Source organism: Mustela nivalis, assembly GCF_964662115.1.
Source record: "Mustela nivalis genome assembly, chromosome: 10".
Lineage (NCBI taxonomy): Eukaryota > Metazoa > Chordata > Mammalia > Carnivora > Mustelidae > Mustela > Mustela nivalis.
The window spans coordinates 60,705,668-60,726,344 of NC_139029.1; the positions used below are offsets into that span (position 1 = coordinate 60,705,668).

Genomic DNA, 20,677 nt, shown 5'->3' on the forward strand with positions numbered 1-20,677 from the left:
CATATAGAGAAAGAGAAGTTATTTGTGAAGCACTCCTATTTGGGTAATTCATAGCAGATAAGCGAAGACTCGTAAGAGATAGGTAAAAGCTTTATGCAAGTAAATTATCCTTTCACTCCTATCAAGGATATGCATGTTACTGAAGTACCAGGAGCAAGCATTATTATCTAGCATTATCTTTCATTTTCAACATTTGCAAAGCATGTGCCTGTTGTGCTCTAGGGTTGAGTCAGAACTTGCAGCCATTAAAAAGCCCTCTGTCAAGGAGAAAACGTGATTAGACCAACTGCTTGCACTGACACTTAAAAATTAACTACAAATCTGTTTGGGGCAGCTAAGGCATTCCCCAAACACTTGCTGGTTGGGAATGTTGGCTTTCAAATCATTATTCTGTATCCCTTAAAGGTACATTTTAGCTGTCTTAATATGTGAGAAACAGGCCTGCCAAATTGTGCTTATGGCTTTTTAACACAAGCAATTTACAAATGCAATGAAGCAGATAATAGGACACATGATACCGAATTTGAAAATCTGTGTTGATGACACTTCTGCTGTAGAAACATTTTTGGAAGCAGGCCGATATTCAGTTGCCTGGATAAGAAAAATGTTGTCTACCATTTCACAGGTGGCCTCTTCCACCCAATGGTGAGCTTCAGGTCATGCCCTTGAGCACAAATCAGTCTCTCTCATGCTAACAATATTCTACTTAGAAAGATCAAGAATGCACGCATTCAGCAAAATATAACAAATGCAAAAAAGTCTTACCAAAACACTAAAAAAAATCTGTTCAAGTAACAAAACTAGGTGCTATCTTTCTTAAAATGAAGGATTCCTAAACAAGAGGAAGTGTAGGTATCTAGTTTAATTTACAAAATATTTATATATTTGTAAAGATAATGAAAAAAGACATTTAAAACTGGTTTTGGTTAATTATAAATATAATAAATTTTTTCTAATAAAAGATTACTTGACTTTTGGGAAAAAGAATGGGGAGGACCCTAAACTCACCTCGTCCCATGTATACAACTAGATAACATCCACAACAATGTAAACATCCAGAAAACAACCCAGGAACTGGAAGAATGGACTCTCCACAACTACATATAGAGAAGAGACCACATCCAGAGGGTAAGAAGGGTAGAAATGCAGCTGGGAGCTAAATGGACCAACAGGACTGCCCAGAGAAGAAAGGGATGTCACAGGCACAAGGAGGGAAAAGAAACAGAAACTTGCACTCCCAGGTAGGGGGTCTGTACTTGGAATACAAATACCCATAATATTCAAACACCAAAGGGGCCTAACTTTGCAAGTTCTTATAATCATGGGGCTTAACACCTGGAAATTTAAAATCAGCAACTTGGTTCTAGAAAGCTGAAGAGCCACAAAACACAAAACTCTGTTTTAGAAGGTGGCCCTTCCCACCGTTTAAGAGACAGCACAACAAACAACCCTACTGAGATTTAAATTAAAAAAATAAAGAAGTGCTGCATCTATGTTGTAAGATTTTTGTTTTTAAGTAATAACTACACCCAACATGGGGCTTGAACTCAGAGCCTAGAGATCAAGAGTTGTATACTCTATCAACTAAATCAGCCAGGTGCCCCTAGAAGCAGCATTTTTATAAAATGCCTGGGGCCTAGGAAATGGAGATGTATTCACTAATCTTAGAGCTTGTGCTGGAGGGGCAGGGATCTTTGGGATACTTCAAGAACAAAGGAACTGGCAGGTGCCATTTTCCTCCTCCACTGCCAACCTAAATACAGAGACACCTGCAGGAACCAGTGCAGCCTGAACATTTCACCTAAACTGGTAACAGTGTGCCCACCCCTGTGGGTTTCTATAGATCTGTACACTCCATCCTCTTTGGCCTCTACAGAAATTCTCCCTGGCAGTTGCTGGTCCACTCCAGAAGTAGACAAGTGAGGACATTGCTGGCACCACATGCTTCGTCCCCACATTCACCTGTGGACCTGTACTTTCCCAAACACCCTTAGCCAGAGAACATCTGGCCACAAACCTGGCAGTGTGCAAGCAGCCCTGACAGAGGCCAGTACAATTTAAAGAGTCTCTAAACCAGGAAGAGGGAAAGATAACCACAAACACCAGACTGACTGGGGCTCCAGTAGGGGGCTGGGGAAAGATATCTGATCTGACTGCAGCCTCCCCTGCCCCATTAATAAAAACTTCTCAGGGGACAATACAAGAAAAGCACACTGCAGTTTGCTGCTACCTCAACTCCAGCAAACACCTGGTCTAACTCAACTCAAGCAGTTGAGTTCCAGAATGGCCCATTAACAACACAGGTACCAAATGCTGGTCACAACAAAGAGCCATTTCAGACAAGTAGCCTACAAGTAAATGTAGCTCAGCCACAATAGTAGGGTGCATGCAACACACACAGAAGATGCCCTTGAAGCATGGTTCTGGTGAACAAGGGACATCACACTGCAAGGCACTATAGGACCTCTTTTTGATAAGGCCATGGCTGTCAACAGTAGGAGACATAGCTGACTTTCCTAACACATAGAAACAGACATGGAATTACATAAAATGAGAAGACAGCAGAATTTGTCCCAATTAAAGCAACAGGAAAAAAATCATAACCAGAGAGCTAAATGTAATGGAGATAATTAATATATACACCTGATAGAGAGTTTAAAGTAATGGTCACAAAAATACTCAGTGGATGTGAGAAAAGACCCACATGTAATAGGGATAATTATATATGCCTGATTGAGAATTTAAAGTAATGGTCACAAAAATGCCCAATGGGCTTGAGAAAAGACCTCAGTAAGACCTTCAACAAAGAGACAGAAAACATAACCAATCAGAGACAAAGAAACAATAGTTAAATTTTAAAATATAGAGATAGAATAAATAGTAGAACTAGAGGAAGCAGAGAAACAGATCGGTGACCTGGAGGACAGAGTAATGGAAAGCAATCTGACTGAATAGGAGAGAGAGAGAGAAAAAAAAATGAAAATAGACTTGGGGAACTTAGTGACACCACCAAAAATAATATTTACATTATATGGACCCCGGAAAGAGAAGAGACAGAAAGGGGGGCAGAAAATTTATTTGAGGAAACAGGTGAAAACTTCCCAAATCTGGGAAAGAGAGCAGAAATCCAGATGCAAGAGGCAGAGAATCCCCAAGTAAATCAACCCAAGGAGATCCACACTAGGACACATAGTAATTAAAATGGCAAAAGAAAAGGGGCACCTGGGTGGCTCAGTTGGTTAAGTGACTGCTTTCGGCTCAAGTCATGATCCTGGAGTCCCGGGGTGAGTCCCACATTGGGCTCCCTGCTCAGCAGAGAGTCTGCTTCTCCCCCCGACCTTTCTCCATTCATGCTCTCTCGCTCTCTCTCATTCTCTCTGTCTCTCTGTCAAACAAATAAATAAAATCTTTAAATTAAAAAAAAAAAGAAAGAAAAATGGCAAAAAAAAAGTGATAAAGAATATCAAAGGTTTCAAGAGAAAAAAAGACAATTATATATTTGGGGAACCTCAAAAGCCTATCAGCTGATTTTTCAGCAGAAATTTTACAGGCCAGAAGAGAGTGCTGTGATATATTCAAAATACTAAAAGAAAAAGATCTGCAACCAAGAATACTCTATCCAGCTAGCCTTATAATTAATTATATTATAATCAATTCTTATTCGTTCAGAATAAGAGAGATAAAGAGTTCCCTAGGTAAACAACAGTTTAAGAAATTCATGACCACTAAGCCAGCCCCACAAGAAATATTAAAGGGGACTCTATGAATGGAAAGAAAAGACCATAAACAGAAGCAAGAAAAGTAGGAAGCACAAAAGCAGTAAAATTAAGTATACCTATAAAATCAGTAAAGGGATTCACAAAATTAAAGAATATAAAGTATGACATCATATAACTAAAATGTGGGGGGGGGACACGGGAAAGGAGAAAATAATTGATTCAAACTTAAGCCATCAATTTAATATAGACTACTATATGCATAAGATGAACTTAATGGCAACCACAAATAAAAACCTCTGGTAGAGAAGCAAAAACCAAATAGAAAGGAATCCAAGTAGATCACCAAAGACAGCGAATAAACCATGAAACAGAGTATGAGAGGGAACAGAGAACTACAAAAACAACCATAAAGCAGGTAGCAAAATGGCAATAAGTACATACTTACTAATAATTACTTGGAATGTAAATGGATTAAATGCTCTAATCAAAAGACATAGGGTGACAAAATGGATAGAAAAGCAAGACCCATTTATATACTGCCTACATCTCATTTCAGACCTAAACACACATGCAGATTAAAAGTGAAGAGATAAGAAGCATTGAATATGCAACCATATGCAATCACTACGTTTGCAACCATAGTGAAAAGAAAGCTGGGGTAGCAATTCTTACATCAGACAAAATAGACTTTAAAACAAAGACTGTAGCAAGAGACAAAGGAAGACAGTATATAATCATAAAAGTAACAATCCAACATAAAGATAGAAAAATTGTAAATATTTATGTACCCAACATGAGAACACCCAAGTACACAGAGCAGCGTATAACAAAGAAAATGAACAATAGTAATATAATAAGAGTAGGGGATTTTAACACCCCATTTATATCAATGGATAGATCACCCAAACAGAAAATCAGCCAGGAAACAGTGGCTTTGAATGGCACATTGGACATGATGGATGGATCTAAATGATACATGATACATGAAACAGCAGACTACACATTCTTTTCAAGCACATATGGAACATTCTACAGAAAAGATCACATATTAGGCCACAAAACAATCTCCAACAAATTCAAAAAGATCAAAGTCATAACATGCTTCTTTCCGACAGCAATGCTTTGGAACTAGAAGTCAACCATAAGAAAAAAGCTGGAAAGAATACAAATTCATAGAGGATAAATAACGTGCTACTAAACAATGAACAGGTCAACCAAGAAGTCAAAGAGGGCATCAAACAATACACAAAGATGAATGCAGATGAAAACCCAATGGTTCAGTCTTTGGGATGCAGCAAAACTGTTCTAAGAGGCAAGTTTATAGCAATGCAAGCCTACCTCCAGAAGAAATAAAAGTCTCAAACAACCTAACCTTACATCTAAAGGAGCCAGAAAAAGAAAAATAAAGCCCCAAGCCAGAAGGAAAAACCAGGAGCTGGTTCTTTGAAAAGATCAACAAAATGGATAAGATTATACCCAGACTCATCCAAAGGAAGGGAGGGAGGGGGGAGAAAAAGGAGAAAAGAGAGGGAGGACTTAAACATAATCAGAAATGAAAAAGAAATAAACAATCTCACAGAAATGCAAATGATTAAAAGAAAATATTATGAAAAACTATATATCTACAAATTGGACAACCTAGAAGAAATGGATAAATTCCTAGAAACATAATATCCCAAAACTAAATCAGGAAGAAATATAAAATATGAATAGACTGATTACCATCAATGAAACTGAATCAGTAATCAAAAACCTCCCAAAAAACAAAAGTACAAGACCATATGGCTTCATAGGTGAATTCTACCAAACATTTAAAGAGGCAATATTTATTCTTCTCAAACTATTCCAAAAAACAGAAGAGGAAGAAAAGCTTCTAAATTCATTCAATGAGACCAGATTCACCCTGATACAAAATCAAAGACACTACAAAGAGAACTATCAGCCAATATTTCTGAGGAACACAGATGCAAAATCCTCAACAAAATTAGCAAAATTAGCAAACTAAATCCAACAACACATTTTTAAAAAGTCATTCACTATGATCAAAGAGGATTTGTTCCTTGGATGCAGTGTGGCTCATTATTTGCAAATAAATCAACATGATACATACACACATCAAGAAAAGAAAATCCAGGGGCGCCTGGGTGGCTCAGTGGGTTAAAGCCTCTGCCTTCGGCTTGGGTCATGATCTCAGGGTCCTGGGATCGAGCCCCGCATCGGGCTCTCTGCTTAGTGGGGAGCCTGCTTCCTCCTCTCTCTCTCTGCCTGCCTCTCTGCCTACTTGTGATCTGTCTGTCAAATAAATAAATAAAAATAAAAATAAATCTTTAAAAAAAAAAAAGAAAAAATCCATAGCATCATTTCCATAGATGCAGAAAAGTTGTTATACATCCAACACCCATTCATGTAAAAACTTTCAAAGAAAGAGGTTTGGGTGTGGGGGGAACATACCTCAATGTACTAAAGACCATAAATGAAAAACCCACAGCTAACATCAAATTCAATGCTGAAAAACCGAGAGCTTTTCCTCTAACATCAGGAATAAGACAAGGATGCCCACTCACCACTTTTAGTCAACATAGTACTAGAATTCCTAGCACAGAAATCAGACAAAGAATAAAAGACGTCCCATATGGTAAGGAAGCGGCACTATTTGCAGATGATATGATACTATAAATAGAGCAAACCATAAAGACTGAACCAAAAACTACTAGAATTGATTAATAAATTCAGTAAGGTCATGGGTTACAAAATCAATATGGAAATTTGTTGCATTTCTACACAAAAATAATGAAGTAAAGAGAAATTAAGAGAACAATCCCATTTATAATTTCACCAAAGATAATAAAATACCTAGGAATAAGCTTAACCAAGAAGGTGAAAGACCTATACTCTGAAAACTATTAAATACTGAGGGAAGAAACTGGAGATAGTACAAATGGAAAGAAATTCTATGTTCATGGATTGGAACAATAAATATTGTTAAAATGTCTATACTACCCTAAACAATCTACAGATTAATGCAATCCTTGTACAACTACCAACAGATTTTTTTTTTCAGAACTGGAACAAATAATCCTAAAATTTGTACAGAACCACAAAAGACCCCCAATGGCCAAAACAATCTTGAAAAAGAAAAGACTGGAGGTAACATAATCCCAGATTACAATATATACTACAAAGCTGTAGCATCAAAAACAGTATGAGACTAGCATGAAAATAAGCACACAGATCAATGAAATAGAATAGAGCACCCCGAAATAAGTCCATGATTACATGGTCAAATCTTTGACAAAGGAGGCAAGAATTTGCAATGGGAAAAGACAGTCTCTTCAACAGATAGCTTGGGAAGACTGGTTAGCCATATGTGAAAGAATGAAATTGGACCACTTTCTTACACTATACACAAAAATAAACTCAAAATGGATTAAGAACCTAAATGTGAAATCTGAAACTGTAAAAATCCTAGAAGAAAGCACAAGCAGTAATTTCTTTGACATTGCCATAGCAACATTTTCCTGGATATGTCTCCTAAAGGAAATAAAAACAAAAATAAACTATTGGGACTATACCAAAATAAAAAGCTTCTGCACAGCAAAGGAAAAACTCAACAAGACTAAAAGGCAACTTACTGAATGGGAGAAGATATTTGCAAATGACATATCTAAAAAAAGAGTTAGTATCCAAAATATATAAAGATCTCATACAACTCAACACCCCCCCCAAAAATCTACTTTAAAAATGGGCAGAAGACATGAACAGACTTTTCCCAAAAAAGATATACAGATGGCCAACAGACACATGAAAGGATGCTGAATATTGCTAATCATCAGGAAAAATGCAAATCAAAACCACAATGAGATATCACCTCATACCTGTCAGAATGGCTAAAATCAAAAACACAAGGAACAACAAGTTTCTTGGTCAGGATATGAAGAAACAGGAAACCTCATGCACTGTTCATGGGAATGCAAACTGGTACAGTCACTGTGAAATGTATGTATGTATGTATGTAACACAAAAAATAAAAATAGAATTACCATATGATCCAGTAATTCCACAACTGGATATTTCATATTTCAAAGAATATGAAAACACTTGTTTGAAAAGATATATGCATCCCTATGTTTATTGCAGCATTATTTCCAATAGCCAAATTATGGAAGCTGCCTGTCCATGAATGAATGGATGAAGTGGGGTGTGTGTGTGTGTGTGCATGCGCACAAGCATACACATGCATGCTTACACACACAAAATGGAATATTACTCATCCATTAAAAAAAAGAAATGTTGCCATTTGTAAAACATGAGTGTTGAGAGTAGACTGCTAAGTGAAGTTAAGTCAGTCAGAGAAAGACAAATATGATTTCCTCTCTCGTGGGGAATTTAAGAAAAAAACAAACCAACCAAGAAACAGACTTAACTATAGAGACCGATCTGATGGTTACCAGAGGGGAGACTGGAGAGAAGATGGGTGAAATAAAGGAAAGGGGTTAAGAGTACACTTACAATGGGCACTGAGTCATTTATAGAGTTGCTGAATCACTATCTTGTTTACCCAAAACTAATATAACACTGCATGTTAACTATACTGGAATTAACATCTGAAAAACAAAAACCTTAAAAAAAAAGATGAAGTTTAGTAGAACAATTTTAAAAATAAAAGAACTAGAATTCTTCAAATTTCTTGCTAGAACAATGTTTCCAAGCTGTGATCTGATAGGAAGGCACGTTTTAGTTTTAGGGTAGACTAAAAGCATGGTGGGGTATCCTGTCAGAGCCGCTGTCCATCACAGGTTTCCCCTTCCCATGAACATTAGGATCATGCCATCAAGATCACAAACTGTAACAGGATGCTTGGTGAGGCGTAATTCATATTTACATTAGATTTATTTATTAGTAAGATAAACTCTTCACTCTTTCTGGGTATGACAGACTCAAAGTCACCTTGGAATTACCTCTGCTCTTCAGAAGCTCACCTGAGTGATTTCTCAGTGATGAAAACATGGTTTCTCCTTTTTGTTCCGCATTCTTTGGGATGGGGAAGATCAACTTTCTTCATGAGAAATGGACAAGAACTCAAACCTTACTGAGAATTCAATTTAGGACAGGTGAGAATGACCCTGAACCAAGGCTGAAAGCCAAAAGGAATACAAATACTCCAAAAGGGACCATGCCATGAAGGCAGAGACTGAGCTGGTCCCCTAGGCTGAATACTGGGGCCTAAGAATAGGGGCTGCATTCAGACACTAGTAGTGCTTCAGGGAGAAATGGCTGAGCACTGCATAAAGACCTATAGGCTCTATTTTTGGATCCTAGCATAGGAAACCACTGAAGTAGTGGAAGGATCCAGATGAGCAACTGACTGAGAAAGGATACCAAACGGCACCAACAGAAATGTCAGTGCTCCAGTAGACTCTAAGGTCTCTCCTTCCACCTAGACATCAGAAGTAAGACTCCACTCTCCTTGGCATTTGGGGGCAGTTCAAGTTAGGGAAGAGAATTATACGCTGGATTTCCTGAAGCAATGAATATAAAGTACACATAACGCCATATTGTTACCCCATATACTCTAACACCAGAAATGATGGAGTCAAGTTTGACCACATTTAATTATTAATTTAACTCCTTTGTTTATTCTCTACCTCATTCTAGGACAGATTTAAGACTGAATTATGTAGGGGTGCCTGGGTGGCTCAGTGGGTTAAAGCCTCTGCCTTCGGCTCAGGTCATGATCCCAGGGTCCTGGGGTCAAGCCCCGCATCGGGCTCTCTGCTCAGCAGGGAGCCTGCTTCCTCCTCTCTCTCTGCCTGCCTCTCTGCCTACTTGTGATCTCTGTCTGTCAAATAAATAAAATCTTAAAAAAAAAAAAAAAGACTGAATTATGCAAAGCCTCCTCCTTTCTGTACTTGGTACTTTCAGTCTATTGGAAAGTGCAGTGGACCCATGATGGCCTTCCATTTATCCTTTGCCACCAATCTATAAATCACTTGCACATCAAGGCCCCAACTAGTCTTATTAGGCTTAGTTCATTTCTCCATTGAAGGAATCCCAAGCTTCACCAGCAAAGTGAAGCTTGGGATTCCATACTTCTCCGCAGAAAGAGGGGCAAAGTCACAGCTATGTGTTAAAACAACCTTAGTCCAGCCTCCAGCAACACATTTGTTACATTCTCTCTGCAATCAAACACGTTTATACTCTCCCAAGATCCCCAGAAGCCTCATCCAATTAAAGCATCAGGCTCTGGGCGCCTGGGTGGCTCAGTGGGTTAAGCCGCTGCCTTCGGCTCAGGTCATGATCTCAGGGTCCTGGGATCGAGTCCCGCATCGGGCTCTCTGCTCGGCAGGGAGCCTGCTTCCCTCTCTCTCTCTGCCTGCCTCTTTGTCTACTGTGATCTCTCTCTGTCAAATAAATAAATAAAATCTTTAAAAAAAAAAAAAAAAGCATCAGGCTCTGGTTCCAAGTCTGGATCTCATCACCCAAGTCAGGGCCAGGTGTGGATGAGGCCCTTCAGGGTTGGTTCCTCTCATAGGCACGCTCTAGTCAGCTAGATCACTGAATTCATTAGGTACATTTCCTACTTCCTACATTACCAGCTGCAACAGGGTTGCCAAACTGCTGCTTCCATGTAGTAAAGTGACCTCTCCTGTTTCTAACTGCATTTTTCTCATTTTCTTTCAAACTCTAATAGTTTCCTTCAAACTCATTGGGCTTCTGAACATACCCTGGCTTAAAAACCAATGCCTGTGTTTCAGGTTTGGTTAAGCAGCATCTCACTTCCAGGTACAAAATTTTGTTCTCTTTATTTATTTTTATACCTCCAAACCCCCTGGCTCAATACAACCATTTTATTCTGCTAGTGATTTTGGCATTCAGAAAACTGGAGAAGCCTCAGCCGGGGCCCCTGCAGTCCCATGTTGACAGAGGCTTCAATCATCTGAAGACCCTGTGAAGTGGACAGTAAATACTGTTCCTGGGAGCTCAGCTGAGCCTGATGATCGGACCCCCCACACAGAGCTTCTCCACGTGGGTTGGGCCTCTCACAGCACGGTGAGAGTTCTCAGTTTGTTTACATTATTTTACTTTTGTATTAATGTCCTATCACTTCAACTAATAGGAATAATTATTCCTAAGACTGAAAAGCACAACCAAAAAACAAACTTTGGACCCTAACTCCAAGGGCTTTATATGTAAATACAACAATGAACTGACATACTCAACTGGAAATACATTTTTAAAAAAAAAATGAGAAATAGGGCAAATGCAAATGATTTCACTCACACAAAGAATTTCAGAAGCAAAACAAACAGGAAAAATGAAGAGACAAACCAAAAAACAGACTCTAACCTATAGAGACAAATGAGGGTGGGGTGATGGGTGAAATAGGTGAAGGGGATAAAGAAGAGTCCACTTTTCTTATAAGCACTGAGTCATGTATAGAATTGCTGAATCACTATATTGTACACCTGAAATTCATATAACACTGTATGTTAACTATACTGAAATTAAAATTCTTTTAAAAGGGATATGAGGAGAACTAAAAATTTATTAAATGTTAAAATTGTGCTATTATTGTATAATGTTAGCACAAGGATAACAAAGGACAATTTGCATGATAAATATTCTTATTCATTTTTCTAGTTAGTACAATAATTGGATAGCAACCGTCAGTGAAGTGGGACAAAAGGCAGCGATTATCATAAACGTTAGTTTGATCTTTCAAGATATGATTATCTTCTATCCAGACTCCACTTTACTCACTTGAACAGAAGTTCTGCTTTTCATTAGCCGAATATCAAGTGCCTTTGTTGCATCCAAGTGTTATCCTAGCTGGCCATATTCCACATAAAGGGCACAGAACAGTTTTTTTTTTTTTTTCCCCACAGCAGAATTTGCAAAAAACGTGGCTTTTTCATGGTAAAACTTCTTATAAAAAGAAATGGACAAACGATATACCTTGGAAGGCCCTGGTCTAACAAAACAGCAAAAGATGTCAAAGTACTATGAACCTTAAAAATAAAACTGCCAGTTGTTTCACCAGCAAAAATGGGCTTAACCCGGGAATAACAAGAGCAAGCTACAACAAAACTGAGCAAAGGAGATGAACACAGCTTTAAGAAGAGGAAAAGGGAAGCTGAGAGGGCTATAATTTACAAAAAAAAAAAAAAAAAAGTCAATTGGAGTAACCTGGAATTTGAAGTATAGTGGTTTCTCATTGGCTGAGTTATGACTGTCCCTCAGTGGTCATTGCTGGGCTGTTGCTGGGGAAGAGAACATTTCTTCCTCCTTCTGGGATAGTAAAATAGCAGCAAAAGTAGTACTGACCTTGTTGAATCACTATATTGTACATCTGAAACTAAAATAGCACTGTATGTTAACTATACTGAAGTTAAAATTTGAAAATAAAATAAAAACATGTATATCTTTTTCAATAAATAAATAAAGTAGTGCTGACTTGGGGTACCTCTCTTCCTGTTGGATTTGCAATCATTGAGGAGTGGCAGGCAGAAGAGCCACTTTAAGCAAGATTACCTTTCATTGATTTCACACTACTTATAATACACATCAGTGAAACTGAGTTAGCACCGTCTCTCATCAGATGAAGTACATATTCTTGTCAAAAACTTTTTCACACTCCTAGTAATCTCTGCTAATCGTTTACCTTCATTCTTCTTTTAATCCAACACAGGACATAACTGAAGACTAAAGTTTATCTTAGACTATTTAGGCTATCTGTAGTTCAGGAATGAGACAAGTGTATATATAGAGAGTAAATATGTATATATATAACTGTGTGTATATATATATATATATATATAAGCATATATATAATAAATGTGTTTATATATAAATGTGTGTATATGCATGTATATATATAAAGTAAATTTTATGAGTCATTCATTTTAATCAGTGGCATCAGGATTAATTTGGAAGAATCACTAAATCCAATACTGAACACAGTTTTTCTTTAGGGAACATTTATCCTTCAATTTCTTCATGTGAATGATGATATTTATAAACCAAATCTGGAGATCTTAAACCAAGAAGCAAAATTCCTATCTTGCTCCAGAGGGGATGATGGGGTACACTCCCATCTTTTTTCTCTACTGTGTCAGCAGGTAAGAGAGTGACTGTGGCTTTTCCAGCTCTATATAAGGACAGAACACATTTCTCTGTGGGCTACAACTTTGTCCTGAGAAATGGAGGAGACAGTACGAGATCCTTATGAAGTCCCTGTGTGTATTCAAACTTTAATAACCCAAATTATGAGCTGCCATAGAAATAATATAGTAAATTACACTTAAAAGCAATTTATTAAAATCCAGAACACCTAGAATACACAATAATAGCAAATGAAATACTGCCCAGTAATTTGAATTATTGGTGTACCTGGATATCATTTCATTTACTCCACACAGCAGCCCTGCAAAGTAGATGGTGTTTATATACTTCACACATGAGAAAACCGAGGTTAGGAAAGTAGCCCAAATCCACTAAGTAATATAAGGAAACCCTAGAAGAACCTGACTCTAAGTCTTCTTTCTCTTATGCAACCAATGTCAGTTCTCTGACAAAAAGTAACAGTAATCAAAAAAAAAAAAAAATTAAGGCAAGATGAGTCCCAAAGTTAGAGATGAGTCCCAAAGTTAGAGAAGCTAAAATTCTTTTAACTGCATAAGAAAATTTATGATATTATAATATTCAACATACAGACTGTGTATTGTGCTACAACTGCCTTAATGTTGAGAAGTTAAAATGCTTGGAAGAAATAACAAAGGAATCTTCAGAAGGTCTTAGAGAACATTATTTAGTATTGTGGTTTCTTTTCCTTTATTCTTCCCTCCCTATTTTTCTTACTGCCTTACTTTTTCGAATCCTCCAATTCTGCATAGTTTTTGCATGGTATTAATGAGGTGATATTTTGAAAATTACTTCCAATTGCTATTCTCAAAGTATTTCTCCTAATGGGAGATAAAACTGAAGAACCGGGAAGAGGATTTTCCACTGTTCCTCTGGCAGGCACAGCCTCCTTTCTGCTTATGCATTCTGTCCACACACTTCAGCCCATTCATTATTGGTACTAGAATTACTGAGGTTTTCTAACCCCTGCTCTCATAATAATACGTTAAAGTTTCCTGAGTCAGCATCTAAGGAACAGGACTTCGGTCTCAAAGGGAAAAGTGATACATTCGCATGCAATTATGAAAACTTTTTTTTACAGAAACTATTCCCTACCCTTTGGTAGGTTTTTAAAAATGTTAATAATTTGTACATTTTTCTCTTTATTTTCACCTTCAAAGAAAAATCTTCAGCCTAACAGTAAATAACAGAATATCCCTTCCTCGTGGTTAAAGACAATAAGACTTCTTAAACATCAATGAATTATGTGGTGAAATTCTTTTTTTTAATTAACATAAATGTATTATTTGTCTCAAGGGTACAGTCTGTGATTCATCAGTTTTACACAATTCACAGCACTCACCCTAGCACATACCCTCCCCAATGTCTATCACCCAGTCACCCCGTCCCTCCTACCCTCTTCACCTCCAGGAACCCTCAGTTTGTTTCCTGAGATTGAGAGTCTCCTTAGGTTTGGCTCCTTCTCTGGTTTCATCTTGTTTAATTTTTTCCCTCCCTTCTCTTATGATCCTCTGTCTTGTTTCTCAAATTCCTCAAATCAGTGAGAACATATGTTAATCGTCCCTCTCTGATTGACATATTGCGCTTAGCATAATACCCTCTATTTCCATCCACGTCATTGCAAATGTCAAGATTTCGGGGGTTTGATGGCTGTATAATATTCCATTGTATATATACAATGTGGTGAAATTCTTAATAATTATTCCTTCTTTTTAATTTGCTTATAAAAAAGTTTATATATTACCTAAACTAATCTAGACCTTAGTGCATACTAGTAAATAGCAACATGAACATAATTAGCTGCTTAAGAGAATTTCATGAGTAAAAATGATTAATAAGAAACCATAAGTTTGGGGGTTTTTTAAAGGTTTTATTTATCTATTTGAGAGAGCAGAGGGAGAAGGAGAAGCAAGCTCCCTGCTGAGTGGGACCTTGATCTTAGGACCCTGGATCATGACCCAAGCTGAAGGCAGACACTTAACCAACTGAGTCACCCAGGTGCCCCAAAACCATAAGATATTTTTCTTCCTTCTTTATAATTGTAGGTACTCAAGTAATATGGACTTGCCTTTGAATAAACTACTTTTTATTATTGTTTGAGTCTGCTACCCAATGAGTACCGGTGAGGCACAGTCATTCAAGAAGAGACAATAATCAATAATAACAAGGTTTGGGGAAGAAAATGATTAATATTAAAAATGTGACATTGTCTTAGTTGTTATTCCATTAGCAAATTTTAAATCTCTCCTATACCTGTATTTACTCACCCACGAGTCCTAAAAGAATGTAGGCAATGATAAACAGTACGAAGATGATACAGCACAGGACATCTGTACAATTCCTAAAGACAGAAAGGAATACAGAATTAAAAGGGGCCCAGAACAGCATCTTACCTAGTAAACAAATATAGGAAAGGGGGAAAAGCAGTAATAGTAATTATGCCATTTCATATCCAGTATTTCCAAAAGGTATATCAGATGTATTCCTGTAATCAGAGATTTGGCGGTGATAGAATGGTCACAGTTCCAGGATTAAAGGAGCTCCATCAGAATTCTTAGTATTTATTTTCTTTTGGTTCTTTATTTGTATGATGTTTTTAGAGAGAAGTCTAGCAATATCAAGTAAAATATTTTATTTGAAGTGGTAATTTATTTGATTTTATGGTTTTCCTCATTGTGCCTCCCCACTGTATGGTATAGTTAAAAAAAATAAAAGCCAGTTTCCACTTCTCCCTCCCCCCAGTATCTTTCTACATACACATTTATAGGGTACTACTTATTGGGGCACCTATATGATTCAGTCAGTTAAGCATTCAACTCTTGATTTCTGCTCAGGCCATAATCTCAGGTTGTGAGATCAAAGCCCAGGCTGGGCATGGAACCTTCTTTTTTTTTTTTTTCATTTATTTATTTTCAGCATTACAGTATCATTTTTTCACCACACCCAGTGCTCCATGCAATCTGTGCCCTCTGTAATACCCACCACCTGATACCCCGACCTCCCACCCCCCCACCACTTCAAACCCCTCAGATTGTTTTTCAGAGTCCTAGTCTCTCATAATTCACCTCCCCTTCCAATTTACGCCAACCCCCTTCTAACTCCCCATGTCCTCCATGCTTTTTTTATGCTTCACAAGTAAGTGAAACCATATGATAATTGACTCTCTCTGCTTGACTTATTTCACTCAGCATAATCTCTTCCAGTCCTGTCCATGTTGCTACAAAAGTTGGGTATTCGTCCTTTCTGATGGAGGCATAATACTCCGTACTGTATATGGACCACATCTTCCTTATCCATTCATCCATTGAAGGGCATCTTGGTTATTTCCACAGTGTGGCGACCGTGGCCATTGCTGCTATAAACATTGGGGTACAGATGGCCCTTCTTTTCACTACATCTGTATCTCTGGGGTAAATACCCAGTAGTGCAATGGCAGGGTCATAGGGAAGTTCTATTTTTAATTTCTTGAGGAATCTCCACACTATTCTCCAAAGAGGCTGCACCAACTTGCATTCCCACCAACAGTGTAAGAGGGTTCCCCTTTCTCCACATTCTCTCCAACACATGTTGTTTCCTGTCTTGCTAATTTTGGCCATTCTAACTGGTGTAAGGTGATATCTCAATGTAGTTTTAATTTGAATCTCCCTGATGGCTAGTGATGATGAACATTTTTTCATGTGTCTGAGAGCCATTTGTATGTCTTTATTGGAGAAGTGTCTGTCCATATCTTCTGCCCATTTTTTGTGTCTGAGAGCCATTTGTATGTCTTTATTGGAGAAGTGTCTGTCCATATCTTCTGCCCATTTTTTGATATGATTTTCTGTTTTGTGTGTGTTGAGTTTGAGGAGTTCATTATAGATCCTGGATATCAACCTTTTGTCTGTACTGTCATTTGCAAATATCTTCTCCCATTCCGTGGGTTGCCTCTTTGTTTTCTTGACTGTTTCCTTGGCTGTGCAGAAGCTTTTGATTTTGATGAAGTCCCAAAAGTTCACTTTTGCTTTTCTTTCCTTTGCCTTTGGAGACATATCTTGAAAGAAGTTGCTGTGGCTGATATCGAAGAGATTACTGCCTATGTTCTCCTCTAGGATTCTGATGGATTCCTGTCTCACATTGAGGTCTTTTATCCATTTTGAGTTTATCTTTGTGTACAGTGTAAGAGCATGGTCGAGTTTCATTCTTCTACATATAGCTGCCCAGTTTTCCCAGCACCTTTTATTGAAGAGACCGTCTTTTTTCCACTGTATATTTTTTCCATGGACTTTTGACCATAGAGTTGGGGGCATCACGTTACCTGATTTCAAGCTTTACTACAAAGCTGTGATCACCAAGACAGCATGGTACTGGCATAAAAACAGACACATAGACCAGTGGAACAGAGTAGGCATGGAACCTTCTTAAGGTTCTCTCCCTCTCTCTCTCTGCCACTCCCCCACCTCTCTCCTTCTCTTAAAAAAGGGTACTATTTATTAAGTAAAGGACTGACTACATAAACTTGGATAGGGGGTAGATTTGCAACCAAACTCACAATAATGTATATAATGCATTAAAAAATGAAATGGCTCAAAACTGTAATTTTCCCAGCCATTTCATAAACTAGATATTGTCAGACTTGGTTTAGAGAAAAACTGGCTTGATAGAGACTCATTGATTCGCAAAGGATAACAAATCAAGCTCAGATCCAGCAGGGATTCAGGCTCTCTGCTCAGCAGGGAGCCTGCTTCCCCCTCTCTCTCTGCCTGCTTCTCTGTCTACCTGGGATCTCTCTCTCTCTCTCTCTCTGTCAAATAAATAAACAAATAAAATATTTTTTCAAAAAAAGATATTGAATTTTGGGCACCTGGGTGGCCTCTGCCTTCAGCTCAGGTCATGATCCCAGAGTCCTGAGATCAAGCCCCGCATCGGGCTCTCTGCCCAGCAGGGAGCCTGCTTCCTCCTTTCTCTCTGGCTGTTTTTCTGCCTACTTGTGATCTCTGCCTGTCAAATAAATAAATGGAATCTTTAAAAAAAAAAAAAATCCAGCAGGGATACTCAAGGCTTTCAATTAATTTCCTAACCCTAATATTATATCTTGTTCAGCTGGTAAGTGGTCTGGAAGGCCAAAACTGTATCTTGAATGTGAGAAATAATCCCACAATTCTCTATTTGAAACTTAATGAAAAATTTATTAGTAAAGAAAAAAGATCAAACTATTTGGCAGGATTAAAAGTTGCACATGAGAATTTTCATAGCAAAAACTTCTTTGTTCCTGAGAGCGTAAGGATATATCCTCTAATGTTTTAGCGCAGGCTGGTTGAAGTTACACACTATTTTTTGTGATGGTAGTAGGAATAATAATGAATAATAACTGTACAGTAACAGACACAGTAATACCTTCCATTGCTAAAGCCCAGCTATACCTTTACTGCTTTCACATACCTTGTGAGTTTCTTAAGAATACCTTTGGGTTTTTAGGGGTAGTAAGGTGATTTGACTTATTTAAGGTCCATGAGAGAGAAGTAGAGAGAGGGTAAAGTCGAACAAATATCTAGATCTCCAATTCTTAACCGTTTCATTTAGCAGTTGTTCTAATATTATGTCAGTTTTCTGTAAAGCCTCAAATTGACCATATCTAAAATGTCATCCATATCCTGATTATTCTACAATAGGAAATGAATCATTAATGGAGAAAGTTAATCACGCTCAATCCACAAACTATCATTTGCTTAAATCCAATTTCAACCCAGGAATTTTAAATTTCACTTAAAGAATTGTGATAATAATAATAATAATAATAAAAAGAGAAGAAAACAGGTACTCTAGCTTTCTTTGGTTAACAATCATTGAAAAGCAAAAACCTGCTTGGAGGTGAGGAAGAGTATCTGATTCACATGCATTCTGACAGACCTTATTCAAGATCAGGTTCTCATCCTACCAGGAGGTTGTTAAATTGACAGCAGTAGTTAAATAGGGGAAATCTAGTAAGAAATGCCTGTGGGTAAAGAGCTAAAGGAGAGAAAAATTAGAACACTGATGTGCCTTAATTAGAAATTTTGAAGTTGTTAAAGCCCTTCTGTTTAATCAGAACCACCAAGAAGAGGAAGATCAGGTGTGACCAGAAGAATCAGATTGGCCAGAATCCTATAATTATATACTTATAATATGTTTATTCCTATAATATGTTTATACCAATAATTATATACTATATATAATTATATAAAGTTATATATTATATAATTATATATAACATATAATTATATAATTCTTATGTATAATAATCTAATGTTACATAGTATTATAATGTTATATATTTATAATATTATGTAGCAAGCACAAGGAGAGGTAAACATATACTAGAAATGACTAGAAAAAACTTGCCAATCTCAAAGGACAGGGCACATAGAAAGCAGCAGAGCCCAAAAGGAAATTTTTTAAAACTAAAACCCTCACTCCTCAGCTACTACCACTGATGAATGGGCATCACCTGGAATTTTGGTTCCATATGGGGTTTTACACTATGGTTTCTCTCTCTCCCTCTCTCTCTCTCTCTCTATCTCTCCCTCTCCTGGTGCCAGGTATAGGCTACAGCACCAGGGACTACTCCATGCCCACACAACTATCCCCCAGTAGTCTCCCTACCATGGTGGGATAGCATTTCTCAGTAATTCACACTTTGAGGTGTTTGGGGATTATATTCTTGGACCAGGGAGGATAATGTATTCAAATCTGCTTTGCTTTTCTGGTACATTGCTTTGGAGAAAGTAGACCATACCCTCTAGCCAGACCAGTTAATTTTCCCCCATCAAAAGCAAAGGGATGGAAAATCAGTCAACTGGTTGTCATTTGATACAAGTAAGGAAGGTGAGTTTAAGGTCCCATATACTTTTCTGGTCTGTGTGTAGAGTCATGGTCCAAACTAGTGCTGTGTTCCCAAAGGGCAGTGGTTCAGATTCTCTTTCTCTTTATTCATCTTTATAGCCAGGCATGAAGTGACTTCTGACTCTCCCCAGGAAAAGGGCTTGGCCCTGATGTGGAGATGGGGGTAAGAAACTTGGGTCTCTCAGCTCTCCATGAAGCAACTTGGCGTGCTCACTTTCCCGCTGAGGAGCACTAGAAGTCGGTGAGGGCCTTCCACATGCAAGCTGAGCCCTCCTCCTCCTGGGTGCCACTTGATGGCCCCAGCTGCACCCTAGACCAACCTAGCAGCCCTGAAATCAGCAAGCCAGCTACCCTCACATTTTTTCACCTGGACCACTCTTTGTTATTTTAGAAACTCCTTCTTAAAAATAGGGGGCAGGGTGCCTGGATGGCACAATGGTTTAAGGGTACCATTTCTTCTTTATCCATTCATCAGTTGAGGAGCGTTTGGGCTCTTTCCATAATTTGGCTACTGTTGATAATGCTGCTATGAATATCAGGGTGCACATATCCCTTCAAATAATGTATGTTCGTATCCTTTTGGTAAATACATAGTAGTGCAATTGTAGGGACATAGACTAGTCCTATTTTTAATTTTTTCAGGAACCTCTATACATTTTTCCAGAATGGTTGTACCAGTTTGGATTCCCACCAGTAGTGTAAGAGGGTTCCCTTTCTCCACATCCTTGCCAACACCTGCTGTTCCTTGTGTTGTTAATTTTGGCCATTCTGACTGGTGTGAGGTTGTATCTCATTGTATTTTTGATTTTTCTCTCATGAGCACATTTTCATGTGTCTGTTAGCCATCGGGATTCTTCTTTAGAAAAGTATCTGTTCATGTCTTCTGCCCATTTTTAACTGGATGATTTGTTCTTTGTGTGTTGAGTTTTATAAGCTCTTTATGGGTTTGCAAACCTACC

The 20,677-nt window shown here is 37.9% G+C and overlaps 1 protein-coding gene across 5 annotated transcripts in view; it reads right to left on the reverse strand.

Moving 5' to 3' along the window:
- The window catches only part of SLC44A5 (solute carrier family 44 member 5), a 395,909-nt gene that overhangs the window by 109,952 nt on the left and 265,280 nt on the right, over window positions 1-20,677 (reverse strand). For all 5 annotated transcript variants that reach the window (XM_082686570.1, XM_082686574.1, XM_082686573.1 and 2 more), the window contains one exon: window positions 15,128-15,201. In XM_082686570.1, the coding sequence (XP_082542696.1) occupies window positions 15,128-15,201 (74 nt within the window). The remainder of the gene's footprint in view (window positions 1-15,127; window positions 15,202-20,677) is intronic.